The 27,928-nt window shown below is 40.9% G+C and overlaps 6 protein-coding genes across 17 annotated transcripts; 3 read left to right on the forward strand and 3 right to left on the reverse strand.

Moving 5' to 3' along the window:
* The first annotated feature begins 199 nt into the window (after positions 1-199).
* LOC133844294 (uncharacterized) lies at positions 200-1,419 on the forward strand. The gene is made up of 3 exons (XM_062278212.1): positions 200-964; positions 1,032-1,152; positions 1,218-1,419. Exons 1-3 carry the CDS (start codon positions 246-248, stop codon positions 1,284-1,286), a joined length of 909 nt encoding a protein of 302 aa, XP_062134196.1. The 5' UTR covers positions 200-245; the 3' UTR covers positions 1,287-1,419.
* Positions 1,420-3,325: 1,906 nt separating this feature from the next.
* On the reverse strand, positions 3,326-6,868 carry LOC133844464 (putative mediator of RNA polymerase II transcription subunit 26). Its single transcript, XM_062278466.1, has 3 exons — positions 6,434-6,868; positions 5,985-6,158; positions 3,326-3,920 (listed from the first exon to the last, which is right to left on the reverse strand). Exons 1-3 carry the CDS (start codon positions 6,737-6,739, stop codon positions 3,573-3,575), a joined length of 828 nt encoding a protein of 275 aa, XP_062134450.1. The 5' UTR covers positions 6,740-6,868; the 3' UTR covers positions 3,326-3,572.
* Positions 6,869-8,977: 2,109 nt separating this feature from the next.
* LOC133846049 (PDZ and LIM domain protein 3) lies at positions 8,978-23,360 on the reverse strand. Of its 12 annotated transcripts, none has more exons than XM_062280758.1 (9): positions 23,157-23,360; positions 20,444-20,592; positions 20,074-20,380; positions 13,274-13,474; positions 13,130-13,209; positions 12,526-12,597; positions 10,421-10,580; positions 9,642-9,680; positions 8,978-9,574 (listed from the first exon to the last, which is right to left on the reverse strand). In XM_062280758.1, the coding sequence occupies exons 1-9, from the start codon at positions 23,343-23,345 to the stop codon at positions 9,488-9,490; spliced, it is 1,284 nt and encodes a 427-aa protein (XP_062136742.1). In that variant the 5' UTR covers positions 23,346-23,360; the 3' UTR covers positions 8,978-9,487. The 12 variants fall into 12 exon arrangements, with proteins under 12 accessions (XP_062136742.1, XP_062136744.1, XP_062136743.1 ...); XM_062280760.1 differs by lacking the exon at positions 23,157-23,360 and adding an exon at positions 21,320-21,663; XM_062280759.1 differs by lacking the exon at positions 12,526-12,597 and having other exon boundaries at positions 23,157-23,358.
* On the forward strand, positions 14,131-16,699 carry LOC133846047 (cell division control protein 6 homolog). The gene is given in 3 exon segments (XM_062280756.1): positions 14,131-14,600; positions 14,602-15,760; positions 15,819-16,699. Coding segments are annotated over 3 exon segments (1,914 nt in total). The 5' UTR covers positions 14,131-14,264; the 3' UTR covers positions 16,238-16,699.
* Positions 23,361-23,774: 414 nt separating the features above from the next.
* Positions 23,775-27,551, forward strand: LOC133846051 (TBC1 domain family member 13). The gene is made up of 5 exons (XM_062280771.1): positions 23,775-23,950; positions 24,017-24,090; positions 24,155-24,618; positions 24,777-25,300; positions 25,357-27,551. Exons 1-5 carry the CDS (start codon positions 23,931-23,933, stop codon positions 25,469-25,471), a joined length of 1,197 nt encoding a protein of 398 aa, XP_062136755.1. The 5' UTR covers positions 23,775-23,930; the 3' UTR covers positions 25,472-27,551.
* Positions 25,623-27,671, reverse strand: LOC133846048 (cytosol aminopeptidase). The gene is made up of 2 exons (XM_062280757.1): positions 25,984-27,671; positions 25,623-25,929 (listed from the first exon to the last, which is right to left on the reverse strand). The coding sequence occupies exons 1-2, from the start codon at positions 27,484-27,486 to the stop codon at positions 25,789-25,791; spliced, it is 1,644 nt and encodes a 547-aa protein (XP_062136741.1). The 5' UTR covers positions 27,487-27,671; the 3' UTR covers positions 25,623-25,788.
* Positions 27,672-27,928: the final 257 nt, after the last annotated feature.

Genomic DNA, 27,928 nt, shown 5'->3' on the forward strand with positions numbered 1-27,928 from the left:
TGTGCTCGTAACAACAAAACAGCGAGTAGCTCAAGCTACATTGAGCATTGGAGCATTGCACAATTGAGGGACTGGGGCAGCGCATTCGATCGATTTCACACATCGCTGACTCCAGGGCTTAGTTAGTGCAGCAGCAGCAGCTACGTTTTAACTTCCGGCCAAGCCCCAAAATCGTGGCAGGCAACCTATAAATGGCCAATGTTGTTGTCAAAATGCAGCCACAATTTTGACGAGCGTGCAACGCGATGAAGCTGCCAGCGGACAACGTTAAATCTCTACCAATTGCACTTGCCACACTGCTGCTGCAACTTGTGCTCCTGCTGCCTGCCACCAAATCGCAACATTACTATCCACATGCGCATCGTCAGCTCTATTATGATTCACCGCCCGCTCGCCTCCGACGCTTTGAGTACGTTCCGAATCCATTTGTGGCTGGCTATGTGGCGCCACCTGCCGTTCACTATCAGCAACAGACGCCCAACTTTCAGCTGATCAACTATCGTCCGAGCTATCAACCCCTCGCCTTGGAATACCAACAACAACAGCCACCTGTGGCACCACAAGCAGCTGCTGCTCCAGTTCCGGTGCCAGTTCCTGCTCCAGCTCCCCCGCTGCCCTCACTCTATCCGCAGTCCAGTGTGCAGTATCAGCAGCGTGCTGCTCCTCAGGCGGAGCTTGCCAAGTATCGCTACGAGGGCAACTATCTGCCCATACAGCAGCGTGTGGCAGTTGCGCCGCGTCGCGTCGAGGATCAGTTGTACAATGTACCGCCGGCGCTCTTCACCAGCGATGTGCTGCACGTGGTGCCATCACGTGCCGCGGCAGTGCAACATCAGCACGAAGCTCAGGCTCAAGCTCAAGCGCAGGCGGAACGTCCGAGACGCTTTGCAGCGGATGCGGTGGCTGCCGAATCCCGCGCCGATCAATCTACGCCAAGTCACGCCAAAGAAGTCAAATACTTTCAGTAAGCAGCAGATTTTATTGTTTACCTTTCCACACTCTAAACTCAACTTAAACCATCCTCAATTCAGTGACATTTTCATGAGATTTGATGGACCCCATGGACGCAGCAGTGGCCATGTGGTGGAGCATCCCCATGCACAAGAGCGTCGCTTTGAATCACAGCGCGGCACAAATCGTTATAAGGGGGAGGTGAGTTAAGCAAACTCTGATTTATAATACTTTGTTAGCCAAATTAAATCTCTGTTTGCATCCAGGTCATTTGGACGGATCGTCGTGGGGCACATGGCGAACATCGTTGGGACATGGCGCAGGGAAAACTCTAAGATGCTCAACCATATTTGCATAATTTACTTCCTTAACTCGAACTGCATTTCTTCTTCCCTCCCTCTTCCTCTGTCTCCTTCTCTTTCTCCCTCTCTTGCACACTCTCTTCTATTTAGCGGTACTTGTATAAATCGTGACTTTTCATAATTTTGGCGTATTATTTATTTAAAGACAATGATTTGGCGTGAAATGTGAAAAGTGCTTGCCAAAGATTTGCATACGAAAGCAGACAGCCGAATCATTCTTGTGCCGTAGGTCAAGACACTGCGATCCTTGGGAATCCTCAGCATATTTTCTCACGCATCAGAGCAAAGGCCAAAGACACTTCGAACACTGTCTGCGGAAAAGTGGACAGTCCGGTTACACGGCTTTTGGCCTCTGGGCTATTAGTCTGGCTGGCCCATTGGAAAAAGGTCAATGCTAGAAACTGGTTCTAGTCAGTGACCCCAAAAAGAAAAAATATTGTCCTGCACTTACATAGTTGCAACGCCGATAGACAGTCCATCAGACAACAGGACTTCGGCGTTAAGGTAAATGCGGGTCATATGCAAATGCGAAGACAGTGCGGGACATTCCGAAAAAGGGGTTGAGATGATGCAACGGCAACGTCGACGGGACTTAGCTGATCGTCTTGTAAGTCGGTGACCTCGGGGGTTGCAAGGCATTTGCATACACTCGTAAAGTGACACAAATGCCACGAGCAATGTCCAGTTATTATTTGTAGCAGCTGACCAAGGGCCTTAAACCCAAAGGATCAGCAGTACTGACAACAACAAGAACTGCAGTACGACAGCAGATCAATAGCTGAGTCTTAAGCATAACGTATGTAAATGTGTCTGCCAAGATAATGGGCCATGCGGGTCCTTGTAGTCATTTGCTGTCCAGAACCGGTTCACAGTTTCTTATGGCCGATAAGGTCATCATGGTTGTTGTTGCGTCGCCGACGTCGTTGTTGGTGATAACCCTTGGCTCGCTTGGTTCTCACACACTGATGTAATTTATGCAAGGACATTGCAAAAGGACACTATTGCTGCGATTGATGTGGCGTGAGTTCCAGTTTCTCCGACACCCAGCAACCGGTTTGACCGGACTTCAACTTTTCGCTGGGCTTCTCTTGGCGAGCATCTTATGGGTGACCACGACATCGTTCGTTGTTGTGAGAACTTCCACATTAAATTAGATGGCCTTTGTCAGCACCCAACGAACATACAAGAAGCAAATAACTGGCCGAACGGGTTATTTTAGTCTATGTCTAGCTGCTACTCTCCTTTCTTGCTCGCTATCTCTCTCTGTCTTTCCTTGCCATTTACCTTAAGGTATAGAACATTGATTAATGCACAAATAAATTTGTTTACTTGTAATCCGAGTTGTTAAAATGGCCATGGAGACTAGGGATTGATATGAGGTAAAAAGGCTATTGTGAGAGTCCGACGGAAAAGTGAATAGACTTTGCTGAATTCAGCAAATTAGTTGCAGTGAAGCTTTGGGCAAGATCGGTTGAGTAGTTGAGGCAGAGTGTTGAGATTAATGTTTAAAAAAATGTTTAAGAGGCTGTAATGTGCTTTGAAATAAGAATTAGCAAAAAGAATCCCTTTAAAGTAATTTCCTAGTGAGAAAGATAAAATAACTAAAAAGTTAAGTTGGCTCCGGCATGAAATTTATAAGCATATATTAAAATTGGTGAAAAATAATGAAAGAAAACAAGTAAAATAAAAAACAAAAAAATGAAAATTATAAAACCAAAAAATCTTCACAATTAAAATAGAGTTTAAAATTCCGACGTAAACTTCCAGAATCTCTAAAATGAATTGAACAACATTTGTTGTTGGCCAAATTACAAATGCGGGTCATATTTAAAAAGGAATTTTTTAGGTATTTTATTTCAGTAGAAGTAGAGTATTTTAAACTTCATTAAAGCAGATCTTTAGAGTTTTTGAAAATGAGAAATTGAAGCGCATAGACAGAAGATACACTTTTCAAAATTACCTTACCTTACACCTAAGAATCGCCAAACAAAGCTCCCTCAAATCAAACGCAATTTGTTTATAAATTTTTAATTAAATATTCTAAGCCAGAAAGTTATACAAGAAATTTTGATCGCAAGCATAATTATGTTATTACATACAAATATATTACTACAAACTAAGGAAAGTCGTATGTTTTGATGCCATGTGCGATGAACGATGAACGGAATGTATGTTACAAGCAGTCACATGGACTTGGCGGAACTTTCAAGAAGTACTTGTAGTATGAACTGTTTAGCCTCTCTCATCCCACCGGCCATCTTACTGGTATTGATGGTACTGTGGCTGCTGTTGCTGAGGCTGATGCTGATACTGCTGCTTGCCCGAGCTGTACTCCTGGGGCGCCTTGTGAGCGCCGGCGCGGAGCAGCTGCGTTGGTGGAGGAGGTGTGGGAATCTTCACCACAATGTCGGTGGGTTCACGAATCACCTCAGCCTTGAAACCCTCCTTGGGATCAGCGGTATACTTGACGGTGCGAATGAAACCATCGGAATCGACAACCGAGTAGCTGCCCTTGATGACGGAACCATCGCGAACCTCCTTGCGATTTTGATAGTTGGTGAATTCATCGTCTTTCACATCGAAGCCAAACTGATACGAGGAGTTTTGCTGTGGAGAAGAGAGAAACCGAATTACGATCATTTGCGATCATTTCAAATGCATGGCACACAGAGTGACCCAGTTTTTTATGGCCACGCAAGGCGATTACATCACGTTCATTGCCCAATCCGCATGCGTGGGGTGTCTCAGTTTCGATCCCAGGCCCAATCGAAACCCCTCTCGCCTTCCCCCCTCTCGGAATGAAGCCTGAACAACACGCACAAGTGAAAGCAATGCGGAGTTGCTTGCATATTTTTAATGGCCGAGGCACATGAAATTAAGGTGCAACTGCTGCTGCCGTTGTCGATCGTTCAGGTGATCGCATGAATGAGACTTATGCAATTTTTGGGCGGCAGTAGAAGCGGCTTAACTCAACTCGTATCGTATCTCCGTAGATACTCTTTTTTCTGCACGTAATGCGCAATGAGGCCTGACCAGGTTCGTTTCTTTATTTCTTTGTTTTTGGCCTCCGGGTAGCGGGCGCATAAATTATGCACAAGCACAAGGTTGTTGTGAATGGCGAGGAAGTAACTGCGATCATCAGTCAGTCAGCCATTCAGACAATCCCACAGCACTGTTCTAACTGGGTTAAGGTAAAGCGCAGCTAAACACTGGGCTTGCATCTGGGCCTAAGACGTGACCGCGTCTGCAGAACAAATGTTCTGGCAACGGCGACTGACGTGGCCCCAAAAAAAAGAAACAAAAATCAATAAACTTTACTTTACTTTACTGCATTGCAACGTGCAGCTGAAAATTGGAAAGGCAATTGGCCAAACGAAGCTAGTTTCAAGAGCCGGTTCTAATGCGTGCACTGTCCATTTGCTTTGGTGTATTGAGGTCCAGTCGAGTATTTGCGGTATATGGGTCGCATTTGAAAGTGATTGTAGCTTGCGAATGCGACTGCGAATTTGAGCATGAGCTCATGACATGCAGTGTGACATTTAATGGGTCCACTTTTGGACACTTGTGGGATGAGGGTAAGCTCATAAAGATAGCAAAAAAAAGTGAGCCAGTTATCTACATCTGAAAAAATAAGGTGGTTTAACTGCAGGCAGCTGATCTGCACATGAATAGAGCAGCTTTTTGAGCTAAGTTATCTGATCTTTATTACCTGAATACCAAATCTTAATTAGAAATTGTTTTAATTAAGAAGAAAATACATAAAATTTTTGGATTTCTTTTTGAAGTGTCACATTCTAATCCGCACATAAACTTTATCTTTTATTTACAAATATGTTTAAGTTTTTCTTTTTTCTTTTCCCAGAACTAACTTGCAACCGTCACTCTCATTACCGTTTCAGTTTCAGATTGAACACGCATTCTCTTTCTCCGATTAAGTTTACCCAACTTCATTTAAGTGATCGTCATTTCCCTTTTTGCATAGCTCCCACATCCTACTCTACTCAAGAAATGAGCAACGTCATTTCCTTAGTTCTCTTTTAAAGTGGCAGGCAACCCAACGACCTCCGATCAACGTTAATGAACCCGTCGTTTCCTTAATGTGCCGTCTTTAATGGCCAATCGCATGGATAACGACAAACTGCAGTTTCCGCGTGCAAAAGCCCATAAAGCAAATGTCGACAGCTGTTAGAGAGCGACCAGACAGCAGACAACAGACCACAGACAACGGGATAAACGAGGGGGGCAGCCACACACACACACACAAACGTACACACACATATGCTTGATGCATGGCAGAAACTTATGGTCATGGCTATTTGCCAACGTCAAGTAGCTGCTGCGATCAAGCTGCAGTTGGGAGCTTGCAACTGTAGATGGCCCCGCGGGACTGCAGTCGATGGAAGGTGGTTAATGAACTCTATGAGAAAAGTCTCGGCTTACACTGTGCTACCACCACCACCGCCTTCTCCTCCTCCTGCTTTTCTACCTCCTCTTTTCGCTCTGGCATGCTTCAATTGTAATTATGCACTCGCAAGCAGCCAACATTGTTTGCTGGTCACATTGCTTAGGCTGCTGCTATTGCTGCTGCACTCAAGCGAAAAGGAAAGTGTGCTGCTCAGCGCGAAAGCTGTAGATTCGAGTTCGAATTCGAACTTGTTATGGTGAACTTACATCATCGTATTGCTCCTCCTCCTCTGCCTGCTGCTGTGGATGCGACTGCAGCTTGTGTTGTCCTTTGCCCAGCAGCGAGGATTGTGGCTGATACGAAGGCTGAATGCGACGTGGAGGCGCGGGAGCAGCCTGAGGCTGGGGACGATAGGCGCTCTGTTGTGGCTGCGATTGATACTGCAGAAAAGGATTTAAAAATTGAGGGTTAAAGCGGACTGTTGAATATTTAAATACTAGAATATTTGTAGACCCTTCACTTAAATATAAAAGTGAAGAGCGATCTCTAAGTTTTAACTATTATTTTCTTTAACTTTATTTTCTTTTAATTTATTTATGATTACTATGTGCTCCTTTAATTTTCTTAGCTTCTTCACTTGTACTAAGTGAAAAAAGAGTCTAAGAGGTTTGTCAAAATCAAAATTAAATTATATATTTTGTAATTATATCTTTACCTGCGGCTGTTGCAGATAATCTCTGACCGCTGGCGCCACATATCCTTGCTGCTGTTGCTGCTGCTGCTGTGCGCGTATTTGCTCCGACACCGTATCCTTGAGCCTGATCTGCTGACCCGCACTCACATACTGCTGCGTCTGCTCGGAGTTCTGCTCATAGATGGGCGTACCATCGGAAGGCTGTTGCTGGTGCTGTTGCTGTTGCAACTGCTGGTAATACTGACGCAAATAGGCGGGATCGACGCCCTGCTGCGCTTGAGCGACTCCACAGATCGCGACCGTGGCCACCACGAGCAAAAGTTGCATTGTTATAGACGGGTTTGATTGCTTGTATACTATTTGAGTAGTATTTACTGTTTGCTGCTATTACACTTCACTTTTTTCGGTTCGACAATAAACAACGCGCACGTCCCACTCCAAGCCACAAATGTATCTGCGATTGCTGCTAGCCCAAATTGCACTTTTATATCGGAATAGCGCGACGTTGAACATTGAACGTTTGAGCTGCGTTGAGCGCCAACTAGTTACAAGCCTCGCTCTCTCTATCGCTCTCGGTCTCCCTCTCTATCTCTCTCTAACGACCAAGTGAAGCGTTTGCTGGTAGCCTCTTTTTTGATTTACAACAGCTGTTGGCCCGTTGGCCGTTTTGGCTGCAAGCAGTTGCCTTACGAGCAGTTGTCATTTCCGTTGCCATTATATCATGGCTAGCATTGTCTCTGGCCCCGCCTGCCGCCTCCAACCACCCCCAATGTGTGAGAGTGTGTGTGTATTTGTCTCTCAGCTGATTTTCCACCTCGCCGCGACCTGTGTGTCATTGTTATTTCAGTGAAAATTGTTGCTCCAGTTACAGTTGCCATCATTTACATACACAAACATTACATGCGCCATTCAATGATCCTCAATTAACAGCGTGCGCCGCTGTTAAGTTTACATTAAGCTCACAACAGCAGCTAACGCTTGTCTGTTAAGCCCTTCTGTTGCCTAACAGCGTTCTAATCAGATTCTGTTCTGCCTTAAGCTTACAGCTTTTATTTGACTTTGCTGTTAACTGTCAGTTTCTTTTAAGCTTTTGTTGATTGATTTTTCGGCACTGTGCAAAACTTTCACAAATTAAGAGTGGCTGTTTCAATTAATTTAATTACAGTTAGTGCAATAACACGCAATCGCACAAAGAGCTTGAATATGTTAATTTTGTTGCTGCATTTTTATTTTGTCGGTTTTTACATATTACGAGTGCGAATTTATGCAATTTTTTTTTTTCTTTTGCTTGTGTGGGTTTCGCTTAGCTTAACTTGGCATTAGATCATCGACTGGCACATCCATCCATCTAGGCTTAATGACATGCTAATTAACATTAAGCAGAGTTCAACTGTTAGAGGTCAGCAGAAGGCTTCCGCCCCCCGAGAAAAAATCATCGAAATTTATGAAATGTTTGCTTGGCAAGTACACAAGTCTATTGTTTATAATGTTTGACCCAAATCGCAAAATCGACAAATGTTTTTCGATGCCGTTGTCGTCGTCGTCGCTTTGTTTTACGACGCGTACTCGCATTCACAGTTTGTATCTCTGCTTGTATCTGTATCTGTATCTGTAAATGTATCTAGTGTATTATGTATCTGTATCTGTTGCGACCACGTTGCGGTTGAATAGCTTCAAGTATGCCAGCGATCTTTGATGTGATTTGTTAGTGTGCGCTGCTCCGATTGCCAAATCTTTGCATTTAAGCCCTTTACACCAGATGCAAGTACCACAAGCTGTTGCCATGTGATCGCAGCCATTAAACCTCAATAAAGCAAAAGGCACCCAAACGCCCACAACATATTGTACATATCTATACATTCATCACATTTGATATTCGTCTCTGATGCGATTACTTAAGAGCATTCATTCGTATTGTGTGTGCACCGCCCCAAAATTATATTTAAGCATTTTTCATGGAAGATTTATAGCGAAGGATAGAAAGAGAGAGAAGGCTGTTCGCCAAGGTCACCGGAATCTTTCCACCCCCTTGCCTCCCTCTCTCACTTCTTCTACTTAATTGAGCTATGCAATTTTCGTCAGCCGTTGACCGTTTAATGGGGGCGCGATACGACATTGTCTGATCACAGCTTACTTAGCCGTAAAGTGAAAGTACTCGCACACATTATGTGTAACAATACAATTGTTATGTTGTGGCTGCCAGCCAGAGTTTAAAGATTACATACACGTACTCACAAGTGTTTTATTTCAATCAAATTAGAGTCAAATCTAAAGCCGAGCTATGTTTGCATATAATTTCAATATAAATGCGTTTAATTGCCGACGTGATTGATGGATTCCAAATGAAATCTATATTTGCAGCGTCATGTTATGCAAAGCATGTTAGTATTGTTGTATTTTTTTTGGGGTTGGGCAAACAATTGAATGCAATCCCTAATTTTATAGTCATTATGCTGTAATTGAAATCTTTTATAAATTGCTTTTTATTTCCCCCTTTTTTTGTGTGTGTGTACTTAAAAATCTTTCAACGCCTCAGCTTGCTAATGTGTAGTATAATTTTTATTGTTTATTGGATTAAAAAAGTAAAGTTCTTTGTTGTTGTTGTTGTGTTTTATACAATTAGGATGACTAGAACCACTCGCCGTTAACAATCACTGTTAACTTTAAATCGAATTTAACATAAAAGATACATAATCGTCAACTAAAATGAAAGTACTTTTTTCTCATTTAAAGCTGAGAACAGTTAACTCTATGAGTATTTTTTTTGTTTTATTTTTAAATGTATAATAAATTTATTTCATCTCCAATCAATTTTTCTCTGAGCCGATTCGTAATATTTTAGGGTTTTTGTTAGTTGCATATTTTTGTGTCGTTCTTTATATAAATTAATCAATAAGTTAAACAGAATTTCATAAAAATCCACTAAATTTGGTTAAGTAATTCCTTAACTAGCAACTGTTGTTGTTGTTGATGTTGATGTTGTTCGCTGGCTGCTCGCTTCCTGCTGTTACTGTTGTTGTTGTTGTTGATGCTATTGTTGTTGTCGCTTCTGCTGCTGTTGTTGGTGTTGTTGATTTAATAGTCGGTGGCACCAATAACGCTGTACATCAGACGATTGAAAGAGCCGCTCTGGCGTATGTTTTCATCGTGGGTGTTTACCACCTGTAGAGCAAACAAAACCAATCGATTAACATTGACATTAACAGTGCTTTAACAGCGCGTTACTCACATTGTACGGCGGCCGGGATACTGGCGCTGATACTGGTTTCTGTAAAGTAATGCAATGCATTGAAGGAATTGCAGGAAAAACAAAAAAAAAGAAAATTGCCAGCTTAGTAACAAGTTTTTTTCTCGTAATTTTTGCAACAATTTCGATATAGTCCACTTTTTGTTTGTTGTTTACCGCATTACTTTAATGTTATGAGCGTGCTTCCGGTTAGTAGCCCGTTATGTTAAAATGCCATAATGCTAAAATGCTTAAAAAATTGCTGATGATTTGATTGGAAAATATACACAGAAATGGGGTTTAAAATGATGCATCGATGTTCGACTTGCAAATTTCCATGACAAGTTATCAAAAACCAAATTAGTATTCACATTGGCACTGTTAGTAATCATTACACTGCCTAACAGCACATTAACATTGTACGACTTAAAGCGAGCGCTTAACATTCTGATAGGCATAGCGTAGACATGGACACATTGATAGGACACATATTTATGTATGTACTACAAAAAAAAAAGAATTGGATATGTTCGACTGTACGTGAGAAAACAATACAATACACTGAGATAGTTACAGAGAGACAAAGAGAGAGATAGAGAGCGGTATAGAGAGTAATAGAGATAGAGCGCAAAATGAACTTGACAATCGAGCGATCTTGTCTGATATTAAGTACATATCTCACATATAGTGTTGATCTAAGTATATATATTTTGGTTGGTTGATCTGATATCGAAAACATTTGTTGAGGTTGAGGCGCGATGTGACAGTTGACGCGATCTTACCTTTCCTGGAACCAATCTATTTGGTTGATAGACCTTAGTCTGCACAGGTATGGTTACTTCCTGAGGCGAAGATTGACCATAGCTGCTGTAGCCGCCCTCTTCTTGGATGGCTCTGTAGGTGTCGCTATTCCTTGGATCGTAAACAACAGTTTTCTTATAACTGTACGTGTCCGCGCATGTCGTTTTTATAATAATTATTTATCGAGATTTTCATTTTTTGAGATCGTTGAAAGCGCCATTATACGTTTTGTTTTTTCATTATTTGTCAAAATATTTTTGATGTTATGAGATTTTTGAAATATTTTAACGTTATTTTATTTCAAAATTTTATTTGTTTTTTGGTTGGTTTTTGTTTTTTTGTATTGGTTAAGTTAATTTTAGATTCATATATATGTGTATAAACATATATGAATATTTAGAGGTTTTTTTACATCGGTTGAGTAGCGTGAGACAGAGTAGTGAGAGAATAGAAAGAAAAAACAGGATGTGCACAAAATACGTTAGAATTATTTTGATTTTTGTAGTTATCTTCTAATCAAATAGGCATAGTGTTCTCGTTGTCTTCGAACTCGACACTTTTTCAAACAATTTTTAATTAACCATTAAACAAGTCAACAAATTTCTTAAACATAATTATTAAAAGTAATTGTTTTTTTTTAACAAAACTGCATAACAAAAGTCGAAAATTAATAAAAACTATTAATTAAAGATATAAAAAGTGAGTGTTAAGGTCTTTTGTTAGTTTGGTCTTCATGTTCATAAAAGTTAATAAGATTAAGTTAATACGAGGTTGCTTTTGGAATAGGAACTTTTGTGTTGTCTTTGACACGTTTCGGGGATAAAATTCAGCAAACGTCTTTTAAATATTAAGTTAATATATAATAGGAACTTGTTATAGTAGGATCGTTTAAGGACTGGGTAGCTTATCAGTGGGCATGGATATGGAAAGGAGCTAGGGCTGGGAATTCATTTCTCTAGTAGAATTTATGCTATAATTTTTGTTTTTGGTTTTTTTTTTGCTATTGCTTTATCAAGAGAGTATTGTGATCATTTATTTTTGTTGATAGAGTAGCTGCAGTTTCTGTTGACGATGTTGACGCTGTTGCTCTGCAAGTTGTTCTTTTTGCTTTTGTTGCTCCAGTATTTTACGTTTTTGTTCCAGGAAAGATAGATCGATGAAAATTCTAACATTAATCGTGCAGCTAAGTTCTAAACATTATGTCTAAAATTGTATATTGGCTAGAGTTTTGTGTTTTTGTAGGTGGTTTTTTTTGTTAGGCATCTTATCCAAATTAGATCGAATTAATCTCTTCGCTTCTTATAAGTTAAATGTTGTATTAAACGAATATCGAGAGAGTGAATACAGCGTCTGCCCTAAATGTTTCCATTACCTTTCAATTGCGCCACCTTTGCCATTCTGATAAATATTTTGTCATATATTGATATTGGTATATTGTCTAGTTGAAGGAGAAATATACGCCGGCAACAACAAAAGCCCTTAAGAATAAGAGGATACAATAATAAGCTCTGGTTTCTAGAGAGATTCATGGGTGCACCTCGTCGCAAACCAGATCATCCGGAGTTTGTACTTGCGATGGGGATAATAATACATACTATACATTGATTCTTACGATATGGGAACATTTAGATATGTTTATGTACATACATATAAAAGGAGCACATGCAAGGTGTACTTTTGTATTGTGTTTTGGGTCGGAGTACGAATATTTATTGCATCAAAGTTGCACTTTGGATTTGATATAATATATGGATTTAGACTTTACATAGGTTACGCTTGTTGTGGTTGGGGATACAACAATTCGGTTAGGGTTGATTCGTCAGGCAGAATAACGGAATAACATACAAGAATAGTACATAAATGCACTTTGGGGATAAAGGATATAGGAAATGTGTATATTCAAGATTCATTCAAGTTTCCAATAATCCTCAAAATCAAGTTTCTAGAGAAACCAAATGCGTCGTTTCTTTATATACGATTTCCAAGTGATGCAAAATTCAATCAATCCATTTCAAAAATATATATATATAGTATAATTATAGTATAGATAGATATCAGGCTGTGCTCAAAATATGATTACTTTTACCCGTCAAGTTTTGTTGGCAAAGGACGATGCAAAGGACTTTCCTTCAAGCGATAACTATCGCTTGTGGCAAAGCTACAACAATATACATAGAATTTTTTTTATATATATACGAGTATATAGAGAAATATGTATGTATGTGATGTAGTTTAGAGCATATGTGTAACATAGAGCAAGTAGTAGACATACAACATCTATGAACTCCTTTGTCTTGTGTTTTGTTTTTGGGTGTATTTGTGTTTGCCTTCGTTTAGTAAATTTGATATTCGATTTTTGGCCTAGGGTTAGTGGATTAGGACTGCATCTTAACTAACAATCGATCCGCATGGAATTCAAAATTTTGGACTACTCAAAATCATGTCTCGCTTTACAATTAGTTTCAAGCTATCTATGTAGGCGCACTTTTCAGCTGCATTAAAATTTTCACAAAATACTACGCAAATCAAATTATTTTATTCAATTTTTAAAAGTATCTCAATTTGTTTGTTAACAGCGATATCCAAAAAATTTTGTTTAATTCATTGTTAGTGTATTGTATTGGTACTAAGCATTTTTGATATTTGTCAGTTCATTAGCATAAAGATTTCCAAGTGAGTGGTAAACTTACGGAACTGTTGTTCTGATGGTGTCCTCAATGTTGTTGCTTGAGTACAGGCCAATTGGCGAGTTGAATTGCTTGTGGAAAACCTAGGATGTGATTCCATAATAATAATATTATATCTAATAATAACAGTTTCTCTTCAACACTCACTCTGCCAGTATCGGCATCCTGGCCAACAACCTTGTGCAACATGGTATCGGCCACGCGTTGCTTCATGATACTGTCATGGTAGTCGTGTCCGGGATGGGCGCGCACAGCGGGATTTGGGTAGTGTCTCAAGTATGACTCTGTGGTGGGCGCATCCTTTTTCACTTTAGCACCGGGCAGAACCAGTGGAGTTGTTCGGTATGGCTACGAAAACAAAGCAAATTGCGCATAATTAGTCAAATGTGTGATAATTTTATGGTTTTGTTTATGCCAAAAAATCAAATCAATGTGCAAACATTTGGCAAACTTACAAACTACAAGCGGTACAATCTAAATAAATAAAACCTATGTACAAAGTCCGTTTGTGGGGCGCATTAACATTATGTGAACATTAGAGCAACCGCAGATTTCCCATGTTTCTAGAACATTTTCGTTATGCTTTATTTAACAGACACTGATCATTCGATGTATGTCCATGTATTTGTGTGCATGTATTGGTATCTTAAATTTTGTATAAACTTTATTTACCAAAATTCCATCTCATCACACACTCTCGTGAGCGCGCCCGCCCGCCTATATACTTTAAAAATATCTCAGAGTAGCAAGTCTAATATTTATAGACGCTTACGTAAGCGTTTCTGCCATCGTCCAGCAACAGTTTTTCATTTGTTTTTCTCGCTGTCTTATTTTTGCTAGCAAACGCTGTCTGTCCACACGCAGCCGCACGAACGCGTAAGTAATTCAATATTCGTAGCGACATTTTTAAATAGTGCGCGCACTTGTAGAATGCAACGCTGGGTAGAGTTGCCAGACTGCATTTCAAACAGCTGACTGTGGCGCGCAGCTGACATTAATTTCGCGCCTTTTGCTCACTTTTGCTTTGCCACTAAACATACCGTACTTCCTTTGTTACTACTCCACAATATTCTACAACTTTTAAAATTAATAAGATAACTTAAAAAAGTGATTTAACTAACGTACAAAAGCTAAACAAATGGCCGCAGTACGCCGCTCCACACGCCTCAGCAGCATTAGCAAGTCTGCAACGCCAGCAGCGCTGCCGCAGTCGCCAATGGCCACAACGCCACGACGCTCAGAAGTTTGGCGTAGACGACAAACCAAGCAGATCTTGGACAGTGACGACGAAGATAAGGATGATATTATTAGTGTAATTTCAGAGAATAACGAAAACAGCAATCTGTTGAATAAAATGGACAAAGTGAGCAGCAACAGACGTAAAGTGGGCGCTGCAACAAAACTACACGCTGAGCAGCCAAAGACGCCACGCAGCAGCAAGAAAACAACTGTGACAAAAAACAACAGTTGCGGCATTGGACAGCATGGCCAAGCGGATTGAGACCAACATAAGGGCAGTTAAAATGATGGATGAGTGCAGCAGTGATGAGGAACAGGAGTTGGATGATACGGCACATGTTTCGCCACCTAAGCAGCGCAAGCTGCAACCATTGCCTCAACACTTAATAAGCCCTTCACGACTGCTAGACAGACTGAGCATCGATGAGAGAGAAGAGGAGCAGGCGGAAAAGCCAAAGAAGGCTGAAACAAAGGTTAGAAAAGAGCCAAAGCGGGAACTGAAGCAGGAAAAGCAAAAAGAGCCGAAAGAGGAAGAGAAACAAGAACTGAAACAGGAGCCGGAACAGCCACCGCTGCCATCGCCACCAAGAAACAAATATCAGAATGCACGGCGTGTCCTAAACAGCGCTGAGACACTCAATCTGCCAGGACGGGAGGAACAGTTGCAAGAACTGCGTGAGTTCTTCAGCAGTCATCTGGACACGCAAACCTCCGGCAGTCTCTATGTCTCTGGCCAGCCAGGCACTGGCAAAACTGCCTGTTTGTCTATGTTGCTACGTGCCCCGGAGTATGCACAGCGTTTACAACGTGTCTACATCAACTGCACGAGCATTGCCAGCGTGGGTGCTGTCTATAAGAAGCTATGCATGGAACTGCAGCTGAAGCCAGCGGGACGCACTGAACGTGACCACTTGGAGGCCATACAGCGACACTTGCGGAAGGCCAAACGCATGTTGTTGCTGGTGCTGGACGAGATCGATCAATTGTGCACCACACGACAAGAGGTGCTGTACACAATCTTCGAGTGGCCAGCGTTGCCGGGTGCACGCATTTTACTAGTTGGCATTGCCAATAGTTTGGATCTCACGGATCGAGCATTGATGCGACTGAATGCTCGTTGCGAACTGAAACCAAGACTGATGCACTTTCCGCCCTACACTAAGCCACAAATCGTGGAGATCTTCAAATCGCGACTGGCCGAAGCACAAGTCTTGGATGTCTTTCCGCCCGTCACATTGCAGCTGCTGGCGGCCAAAGTGAGTGCGGTCAGCGGAGATGTCCGACGTGCTCTGGACATTGGGCGACGTGTTGTGGAGATTGCCGAGCAGCAGAAATGTGCGGGTGAAAAGGAGTTCAACATGAAGGCGCTTGAGCTGGATGGACCACCAGCTGAGGGTAAGTTGTAAACTATTTAAAAACAATTGCCTATCCTTGACATTCTGCTTATTTATAGAAACACTGAAGCCTGTGCAGGTGAGCCAAGTGGCTGCTGTGCTCAACAAGGTCTATGGCGCCTCACAGAACCTTGAGGAGGACATTGAAGAGGCTTTTCCACTGCAACAGAAGCTAATGCTGTGCTCACTGGTCTTGATGCTGCGCAACGAGCGGAACAAAGACATTAGTGTTGGACGATTGCATGAAGTGTATCGTAGAGTGTGCAGCAAACGCAACATCTTGGCCCTGGATCAGGCGGAATTTGCAGGCACAGTTGATCTCGTGGAGACGCGTGGCATATTGCGAGTGATGCGCAAGAAGGAGCCGCGTCTCAACAAAGTGTTGCTGCAGTGGGACGAGGAAGAAGTTCATGCGGCATTGAGTGACAAGCAGTTGATTGCATCGATTTTGAGCGACACCGCCTGCTTGGCCAAGTAATTACGATCATTACCTTTATAAAACATTTATGGCTTAGTATAATTATTTATGTTCTTGTTGGCTAATTGCGCATTTCTCACAATTTCTGTTCACCTTGGCCATAGAATAAAACAGACGACAGACGTACATACAATATTTAGATATATATAAATAAATTGAAAACGTTCATTTTTTTGATGCTAAATTTAAAATTCGTGGCTGGCGCAAGCACAGAAATATGTTGAAATATCATTTGAGGGTCACTTTCGAAATATTTAATTGAATTTAATCTTTCTTTTTGCTTTTATTGTCCCATCATAAATTTAAGATACAATTTTACGACCTCTAAAAAAAACATATTTTATTTTATATTTCTACAAACGTTGACAATTGACCAATGTAAACTCCTAACTGATTACTTTTAGAACCTAGGAACATTATGTTAATACCCAACCAATAAATTAGTACATAAATTGTGTGAAATGTTTAGCATTTGTTTTTGAAAAGTGACAACAATTGTTCACTTTCGCTGTGCCACAGTATTTTTGAGGCAATGCCAAAACGTTGCAACATGTGTCGACATTAGGCGGAAATCTTTTCTCTTCGTTGTTGCCTTTCCTTTAAATTTAATTTCCGAAAAAGCCTAATTATCGTCAGTGTTGGTTTCATTTTGAAATTAATTTCATTTATAATCATTTTGTATATTTGTTTTGTTGCTTTTGCAAAATGCTGTTGATGTTGTTTTTGCTGCTACTGCTGAATCTTTGGCTTTTCGCTCAGCGCTTTTTCTAAAAATATCCAACGAGGTGGTATGAATTACATTGAGCACCCAAAGAAAAGAGCAGTGAATATGTTTTAGCCAAAATGTATTCAAAAAATTTGTTTTTTGCTTTCGACGCATATTGACGAAAGACGAACAAATATGTTTAAATAATAAGCTAAATAGCGGGTGTATATAAGAAGCAGATATCGCCGGAGAGAGTGAGAGTGTGAGAGCACATATTATATATACTACACTTATCTATATGCAGTGTGAAAAAATTAAGAAATACAAATTTATGAAAACCAAAGTGGAAAAACGTTTTTGAACTGTCGTTCAAGTTGACATTTGTGTTTGAACTTGAATTCAAACAGACATTTCTGACACTTAAGGTGAAGTTCGCATTGACAATTCAATAAATAAATAATGCGCATCCAAGCATGTTGTTTTTATGATATTAAACATCACTATATCGGATTATTTTAATCGTGTTTGCTTACTTGATATTGAATGCATTCATTAAGGTCTGGCTGCTCCTTGTAGTAGACGGGGGATCCGTTTTTGAACTGAACGTACTCCATTTTAGAATTTATGTGTTTTGTGTGTGTGTGGGTTTTGGATTTAAACTCCTTTATGCGCAAAATTTAAACAAATTAGTATCAAAAATATTACAAAATAACTCTTACGTAAGAGCGTAGTAAAGCAATTTAAAAAATGTCACAACTAATGCTTCAATATTTATATTCTTCTTCTTTTATACTTTTTGTTTAATCTTTTTTTTTTTTTTGTATTTATGTATTTTTTTTTTTTTTTTTTTTTTGAATTGGTCAACTTGCTTTTATGCACGTTTAATGAACGCTGCTCTTCTTCACCACTTTCGGAGATCGCTTCACTGGGATTCGGAGGGATGTGTTTCGTCTAGACTTGAATCTAGTTGTTTATTTTTCAATATTCCGAACGCAACTGATTTGAAAATTTCAAATGCTGGCGAATTATTGCTATTTCGGCTGCGCGGAATTCCAATCCGTCTATATAGGAGATCTATATATGAGTTGTTGATTTCCCATGTATGTGTTTGTGTCCGTGTGACCATATACGAGAGCAACAACAAGAACAGCAAGATCATCACCAGCAGCAGCAGTGCTGACGGTCAGAGGCCGTCCAAACCCACGCACACCACCGCACACAAAGTTTCCCTCATTTTTCTCTCAATTTGTTAAACATACGTATACGTTAGGCTAAATGTTTTGTGCAAATAGATTATTCACAGAGCGTAAAGCCAACAAAAATATATAGAACAACAACAACTTACATATAAACTTGGACTATATTGTCGTGAGCATTTTTTTCTTTCTTTCATTTACGCCCACGCGTCGACCACCAAAGCACGCCCCCAGTCCCTCCTTATAACGACATTTATATTTGTGTTTGTATATAGCATGTTTATATGAATTTATCTATATGCTGTCAGTTTGTTTGTCCTGTCTATTTATTATATAGACAAGTATATAGAATTCATCTATACATATATTTTAATTGCTCTTTTTGGAGCAATTTGAGTTTTTCTCGCACTTTTCACTTGTTCGTTTTGAAAATTAGCCACAAAATTGAACAGTGTCGAGGTTATTTTGTAGTGTGCTCGAATGCAAAAACATTAATTGGACATAAAGAATGCATACAAATATTTATGAATTTTCCGAACAACATTATTGATGTATTCGGTTTTCCTCTGCTTGATTTGTGCTGACACTGAAAATTGAAAATTGCCAACACATGACTTCTGACAGTTTCAAATCTCATAATTGATGTCAAAACAAATTGACACTGGAATGGGCTTTGGGGACAGGTGTAATTAACCTTCCACTGCCTAGACACCCACCCACCCATTTCAATAGAACTAAAATAAACACAAAGGCCTGGGGCGTCAAAGAACTCTCCAAGATCGACGGAAAAATCCAAGGAGCCAATAATTTACGTTTGAATATGTTTGTTTTTTACCATCGCGAAGGTTGTTTGTGTATCTTACAAAGGAACACATTTGTGTTCAAGAATTCGTTGAGTGGGTTGATCAAAAAGTTGCTCGAAAAACAAAGCTATATTCATCGCAATAAAAATAAGGCAGCTATTTATAAGCATGATCAGTTTTATCTCAAGTTTTCATAAAGAAATTCAAGAGAAGTTAATTTTTTGTGTCCTTTAATATGGAGATCAGCAAAAGCTTTACAAAAAAGTTGTCTTTTGTAAAACTGATGACAAATCATAACAAACTATAAAAGAGAAACATATCAGAACCTTGATTTTTATTTTAGTGCTGCATTGACGAATAAATTGGCGACCTTGACGAGTGGCAATTTTGTTGTCTTGATTCATTAGCAGCGTCATCAAGCGCAAGGTGTCAGGTGAGGGGGAATTAGGCAAAGCACTTTCATTGGCATTGCCTGAGGATTGAAGATCACAAGGTAGCAGGCAATACACAACTATATAGCTACACATAGACAGATATGCTTGGCATACGCCTTTCCCATGCATACATTCTATATATATTATGAGTTAGTACGTTGTTCACCTGCATGCAGCAGGCAGGCAGGCAAAGTGGCCAAGAAAATATATTCGAAATGTTTTTCAAGATTTACGTCGTTGTTTTTGTTTGTTTTTTGTTTTTGATTTTATTTGGGAAGAGGGCAAGATCTCTTCGTTGGGCTGCAAGAGCTCTTTTGAAATGTTTGTTTATATTCTCGCCAGTTATCCACCCGCAGACTGCGTCACAAGACTTTCCTGTTCAACGCCTACGTTTTCGCAGCTAATACTTATTCGCATACATAAGTTATATTTAGATTTTGTAAACAGCAGAGCCTTGACCACAAAATGTCTATCCTCTGATGTCAGCGGATGGCGCACAAAAATCTTTACAAAATCCATATCTATTTCAGAACATATTTCATTGCCTACTTCTCAGCATACATGCAAATTGTCGTGCACATTTTGTGCAGCATACTTTTGAGCGCAGCATAACAAATAGTTTCATGGAAATGGGCAATAATTTAAAACACACCCACAGGAATTGAAATGCTTGAATAAATATTTTCTTCTCACTCACCTGATTAATAATGGCTGCATGTTCCTCGGCCACATCCTGTTGATGATCACGCGTTGCTTTTGGAGAAAAAACACTCGATGACGATGGCACATAACCGCCCGAAGCATTCAATTGCGGAAACACAGTTTGCGGTAAAGTGTCTACCGGCAACTGCAACGCACGCTCAAAATGACTGGGACCGGGAAGAAAGGGCGAAGGTCCGCGATGGGGATGCTGAGATGGCTCAGGACTTGCCGGTGGCAAGGTTGAATTGGGGCGCGAACCGGCCTCCTGATTGACACCCTGCGTATACGCGATTTTGTTGTCCCTTCAATGCAAACGTAGAAATGAAATAATATTTCTTAGTATACATTCATGTGTCACAACTCACCTGTGCACGACTAGATTGATTTCGTTGCCCGCTCCGCGAAACAGCTGCTGAGCATCGGCGTTACTCAAGTCGCGTGCATCGTATTCACCGATCTTGGCTATAATATCGCCACGCAGCAGCTCCCCATACGATGGGCTGCCAACTTGCACCTGTGGACGAAGGTCGACGTAATGAAATGTTTGCTAAAAAGTTTTGACAGGGGCCTAGGACGGGACTGCTGGCAGCCTTGACATACTAGATGCACAGACATCATTATTATGATCGACCCATTCCCATTTCTATTGTTTACATGCGTTCATTGTCGTCGTCGTCTCTTATTTGTTTTGCCTCAATTAGTTTTACTGGCGTCTCAGAATTTGCAAAAATCTTTGGCACCGTTGCAATTGCTACATTCGTCTTACACTGCGTATGCGTGTTCTAGTTTCAGTGTCGATACCCTACACTTGAAAAGGGTGGAAGGGTATGTTGGTTATCATACATGATTATTTACTTTGTTGCTAAATTATTTCACTGCGATAAACTAAGTAGTGAAAGACTCCCCTAGGATAATTTGAATTTGCTAGACAGCGTATCTTGCAGTCGTTGCCAGCCGGCTGTTGAGCCCTCACTGTTTTGATTTGTTGTTGTTTATTTTGCCATTAAGTAGTGCAGAACTCAAAGGCCAAAGCAGTTTTTGCAAATTGCTGGCACGATAATGGACAGTTCTCTGTCGTTGCGGTGCAACTATTGTGATGAATGGGTCGCGACATTAACCACAAAGCGACGAACGACAAGCGACAAGTCGGAAACTGTGGCCAAGCTCTCTAGCTCTTTAGTTCTTCGATGCTTCGGCTGCAGCTGCTCTAGTTACATAATGCCTTGGGCAACCCACATTACCCTGGTTATGATTAATGGCGTATCCAAATCGCTGCCACCAACCAAACGGATGCCCCACGGCGTCGCCTGTCCATCTCGCTGGAGCACCACAGCAAACTCATGCAGCTTTGGACTCATGCTTCTTGGTTTTGATTAGTTTGAGTAAATGTCACAACTGCTGATGTTTCAATTCAACATATTCGATTGGCCTTTTGCACAGTTACACACTCTCTTCTTGTGCTGCTTCACTCTTTTTTTTCGCGAATTTTCAATTGTTTATTGGCCAAGTTCTCGATCTCGAACCCGAGGCGGAGGTAGCGCGTGCAGCGCAATTTTAGCGTTTTATTCGATCGCAATGCTGCTCAAGTACTAATTTTAAAATACAATTTGTATTCCTTTTTGCAAGCATCGGCAACGGATCGTGGTATACTACGAATCTACGAGTACTCTGCGCTACAATCATGTAGTCAGCGACTGAGAAACATGAACTCAATCCAAATGCCAATAATTTTCATTCTACATACACTTTCCCCACGAGCATCGCGCTATTTCTATTTCGTTGGGATCGTTTCTAGGAAAAAAGTATATGTTTAATCTAGACAAATTCAAAAAATTGAATACTCTCTGCATATAAATAGTGTATAAAAGCATTTATGATCTGAAAAGATTAAAGTTTTGCGGCAACACTTGATCCAGTTGCATACTAGGCCAAAATTGACCATGAATTTAAACGCCACATGTCATCGTCTGGTGGCACAACGTTTTCATCATCATTTCAGACGAAGACGTCGAGCGTGTGGCATATGGCTTTTCAGATATTTTCATCAGTTTTATTAGTTTTTCTCTGCTTCTTGCAGCGAGGCAAATGAGAGGCTGTAATTAATTTATTCACTAGCACGCTTCAAATAGCAATAATAACAGTCCCCTTCGCCCATTTAAATAAACAAATCAAATGTTTGCGCCATTAGTCAATAGAACAATGTACGACGAGTCGTATGCGCAATGTGCAGAGTCTACAACTTTGAGTATCAGTCGAGTGGCCTTGCCTGGGACATTTTTCCCTTTAAACAAGCAGATGCTTATGCTTACCTTGTACTATTCCCGGTATGGAATTTTTCGAGCTTACAAATGCGAGAAATCGCTGCAAAACAACGCCAAAAGAAATCGAATCGAAATTGTTTGCTTTTGTTTTTGGCAACGTTTTTACTTCTTACAACGGAAAAATCATTTCGCTTCCCGTCGTTCGAACGTTTTTCAGCTATATATTTTATACATACATAGACATACTTAACGTATACAATATAGGGACTAGCATTTATTTGTGCACCATATTTATTTGGGTTCGTTTTTGGCTCAGTTTTGAAATTTTTACTGTTTCGTATTGAATCGTTTTCAGATGACTTCTAGTCGGGATTCATTAAATTCATGATTAATGCGATGTAGAAATAGTTGACAATCTGCAAGTATTTAAATCTATTTCGACATGGTCCATTCAAATTAGATATTAGATAAACGAATATTGCATATTAATGTTTCAAAGCATTAAATACATTCCAAAATATTGACTCGTAATTTTAGCAATTGCTTTTTGGCAAATGCAGCACAACGATTACGTCAATTCATCGATGCTCTGAGCAATAAATTTATTAAATACAATTTCTGTTTGAGAATTTAAAGTAAAACTGCAGCAGTGGCCAATTAATTAAATTTGTGGTCGACAAATTTACGAGCCGCCAAGTGCAAAATGTTATTGAACTGATTTTTGATGTGGGTGCAGAGTGGACTGTCTATTGGGGCCACACCATCGACGATTGACATGATATAGTCGGAGGCGGGGATTTGTTTATTTTTCACTTACCCCACCGTACAGTTCGTCAGCGAAATGAACTCGCTTCTTGATGCCACTGCTGCGACGTCGCTGCGTTAGCCGAGAGGGCAGCGAAGGCGCAGCCAGTGTGACCGTGGGGCCGTTGGGTACCACGGTATTCACATAACTAGGCACTTTCCAAAAAGCCGGTCGATAGTATGACGATCTGCTGGTCGTCATATCTGGCCAAAGACTAGAGTAAACAAATGGAATACGCTATAAACAATTCGGAATGCTCTCTTTAGCTCTGTTTTGCGGCCGAAACGAACAGACGTCGATGCGTCTGCTCACGTCAACGTGTATATGAGTAATATGTATAAATGGGTCGAAGCAACAAACAAACAACATGAAACTAGCAGAACAGAGAGCACGCACGAAGAGCACGCCGAAACAGCATACGGAATGTACAAATGTGCAGGTGAATACATAGAGAATCAAGTGCACGCCGATTATGAATGAATGAATGAACACACCGCAATTACTCATTGATTAAAATAACTGCTACATTGCTAAGCCATTTGAAAATCGTAACGCAGCTCACTTCAAGTGAGTCAAAAATTGCGCACAGCCAACTTAACGCGAGTGCCAGCGTTGCCATACCGTTGCACAACATTAATTAGTGTATTGCACTTGCATTTCGTTTACATCCCTGTTAACTATTAATTTTTAAATGACAACAAAGCAATAGCGTATACATATATATACCATATACATATATGCTCACTTATAAGCTATCTATGGATCAGACAAGGGAAAGCGAAAATAATGTCAATGTTTAAAGCGCGGTAAGTGTTTATGGAACATTCGTTTTGGAGAAAGTAAACAAGCCAATGTTTTTGTTTACCTCACAGTGTGAAGGAATTCGAGGATTTATTCGCTCAGGATGTGATCGATCTTAAGCAGTTGCGTCGCCACACATTCAATGGTAAGCTAGAAATTATTAAATGTCTAGCTCTCGGCTGCAATAAACCAAACAATAAATTCCACAGGTGTGCCAGATGTCCACAGCTTTCGGGCGATCAGCTGGAAGATGTTGTTGGGCTATCTGGGCTCCAAGCGCAGCAGCTGGCCTGCCACATTAGCCAAGAAGCGTGCACTCTACAATCAATTCATTGTGGAGCTTGTTCTGCCGCCGGGACACACACAAAATGGCGACGATGACGGCGATGGCGATAATGAATCAAGGGGCGTTGGTCTGCAAGATCATCCGCTGAGCGAGGGACCAGAGAGTGCGTGGAATACGTTCTTCAGTGACAATGAATTTCTGCTGCAAATCGACAAAGACGTGAGACGTTTGTGCCCAGACATATCATTTTTTCAACAGCCAACAGAGTATCCCTGTGAAATTGTGGTGCACAGCAAAGGGGAACATGGTCGAAGACTGCACGAGCGAGTGGTACCCTCGGTGCTCAGCTCGGCAAATGTTGAGCGCAAAGGTCTCGGCATGACCAAGGTAAGTCCAATGTAGTCACTTATGCATAGGATAAAGAGCTCAAGAAACCAAAACAAAAAAAAATACATTCCGAAACATGCAAACAATGTGGAATTTAACAGCAAGTAAGTTGGTTCAATATTAACTCACTTTAATACTAATATCGCTTACCTTTGCAGATCAACTTGATCACCAAACGCTCGGCGGAGAACTATGCCGCCATGGAGGAGGGTCAGGAAGCACATTGGGAAGTTGTCCAGCGAATACTGTTCATCTATGCCAAGCTCAATCCTGGCCAGGGTTATGTACAGGGAATGAACGAGATAGTGGGACCCATTTACTATGTGATGGCATCTGATCCTGATCTTGAGAATCGCACATATGCCGAAGCGGATTGCTTTTTTTGCTTCACTGCCCTAATGAGTGAGATACGCGACTTTTTTATCAAAACATTGGACGATTCTGAAGGCGGCATAAAGTGCATGATGTCCAAGCTATCAAATATGTTGAAAGCAAAGGATATTGGAATATACGATCACCTCAAAAGCCAAGAGTTGCATCCGCAATACTATAGCTTTCGATGGATCAATCTCCTGCTTTCACAGGAATTTCCACTGCCCGATGTGCTGCGTATTTGGGATTCTGTGTTCTCAGATGAGCATCGGTTTGATTTTCTCATTAAAATTTGCTGCTCAATGATATTGTGAGTATAGCAAACTATTTCCATATTCATTAGTTAATCACATGTTTTGTCTGTAGAATTCAAAGGGAAGCCATCCTGGAGAATGACTTTGCCTCGAATGTGAAGCTGCTTCAGAACTATCCTCCAATTGATATTAATGTTGTACTGACCCACGCAGTCTCACTGGCGTAGCATCTTCAGTTGAACGAATTTAAGCCTCCGCTTGCCACGTGAGATTTCTACAGTCTGATGAGCAATCCGTAAAGCAATCAAATGACGCCAAATCGAAAAAAAAAAACGCACTTTCTGTAAACTCTTATAAACTATTCTATATTAATACATATGCTTTTGATAACTTTTAATTTTACAAATGTTTTTCGTCAATAAACCAATGAATTTTTAACGTATACGTATCAGTTATCTAGTTCATAAAATCATGTCAACTTAAATTAAATCTTGTGCACAATAAGTAGCATCGTCCTAACAGAACATTCTGTATAGTTCCTAATTTACTTTCCCATCTTGGGTGCAGTATCCTTGCAAATAGTCTGGGCGATAAATTCTATTAAAGTGCGAGTCGGTCGACCAGCCATGCCTCGTCTCAAATACTCGTACTCCTTGCCTTCTGTGACCATAACGTTGGTTGCATCCTTTGATAAAAACGTAAGTAAGTAAATTGTAATCACTTAATCTGTAATACTCACTATATGCATCCATTGTCCACAGGGCACAAACTCGCGGAGGAAGGCAGCAGCCTTGCAGGGACGTCCACCACGTCCAATGCCGTAGTTCTGGACATCAGAACGGCCTCCAGCGCGAACTGCCTTGCTATAGTAATTCCACAGAGGGAACCGCCACACACGATCTCCAGTATGCATGCTAGCATGCTTGATCTGCTGCCACAGAATTTCTGAATTGGTGAAGACGCCACAAGCTGCTTCGTCCAAGGCCTGTCGCATGTATCCCGAACAGGTACCAATATCAATGATGCACTTGGGACAGAAGTTCTGACCGTACAACAAAGCATCGGCCAAGACAAGCACATCCTCATGATCTGTACATTGTACCTCGATGGTCTTTCCATTCATCGACTTAACCATGTCACCAGGGCGGAAGGAGTTGCATCCCACAACGTTCTCGCAAAGGGGAATGAGACCACGAATGTTTACGGGTAATCTCAGTCCAGCAACAGCTCTGCATGTGGCTACCACAACTGCAGCTCCAGTCATGTCGCCACGCATATGGAAAAGCTCGTCACGCTCCTTAAGACACAAGCCACCAGCATCAAAGGTCACACCTTGGCCCACCAACACGATGGGTCGCTCCTCAGCACAAGTTCCATAATAGCTCAGCTCCAGGAAGATGGGAGGTTCACAGGAAGCTTTGCCCACCGCAAGGAAGGCGTGCATAGACTGACTCTCAGCCCATCCTTCAACCTTAACTTCGACGTTGACGCCAGACTTGCAAAGCACCTCGACCACATTTTGTGCAAATGCTGTGGGCGTCAGCAAGTTGGAAGGCATCTCCTGCAGTTGTCTGGTGAGGTTCTGAGCAGCCGCTTTCTGCAAGCCGATTCGCCAACCTTCAATGTCGCAAACCTCGTCCTTGGTTGCATACAAATCAATGGAAGGCACAGCCATACGCTTCTTGGGATCGCGTAATTCCTGATACACCCAAATACCCAAGGCAGCACCTTCAGCAGCAGACTCCGCGTGGCCACAGTTCTCGACTTCGATTCGATCAGTGTCCAGCTCGGCCAAGATACGGCAAGCATTAGCCACCGAACGACGGATTGCTTCTTTCTGCTCATCGAGCACCTCATAAGGATTGTAGCCCAGACATTCCTTGCCCAATCCCACTACAGCTACAGCTGAATAATAGGGCACACGCTCCGGCTCAATAGCGAAGAGCATTCGCGTTTCACCTCGCTTTGGCATGGGACCAGACATACGCAGCACTTCGAGGAGTCGTCCATGTGTCTTCTGGACATTGTATCGCCAGCCCGCCTGGGTGAGAATTCCAGCATCATTCTTGTCCTCCTCGTCCGCATAGACACCAATGATGAGACCACGTGAGGGAGGATCTGCGCATATTTCCATTTGTTGAATCTGCAACATTTGGTTGATCATCTGCGAGTAATTCCTTTTAACCACTGGCATTTTAAATTTCAGAGCACGGCTGGCAAGTTTTCCCGTTGCACGAATCATTTTGTCTATTTTATCTTTTATCAACCACCGGTAAAAGAAAATAAAATTGAAAAAACCTAAATATATGTAAATAATAATATAAATAAACTACTTTTCAGTACTTTTACAAAATCAAAATTGTAAGATTTTTTATTTTCGAGAATATGTAAAATAGTCTCGTGTTCTGTCGCCAAACTAATGAAATGATACTACAAAATTGAGTTCTACTCAAATACAAAGCATTATGTAAAGTTGACAATTTTGTCTAGTGTAACTAGATTAACAAAATATTTCAAATTCCATAAATTTCGTATATACGCACCCAATATTAATATATTAATGAAGCTGAGACTTTAAATCGTAGTAACCCATCATTGTCTACATACTAAACTGCCTTAAAAATACACACTTTAATTACTAAACAGACATATTTTTCAATTTTGTTCTTTAGAACACCGTTACT

Source organism: Drosophila sulfurigaster, chromosome 3 (assembly GCF_023558435.1).
Source record: "Drosophila sulfurigaster albostrigata strain 15112-1811.04 chromosome 3, ASM2355843v2, whole genome shotgun sequence".
In the NCBI taxonomy this organism is placed as follows: Eukaryota; Metazoa; Arthropoda; class Insecta; order Diptera; family Drosophilidae; genus Drosophila; species Drosophila sulfurigaster.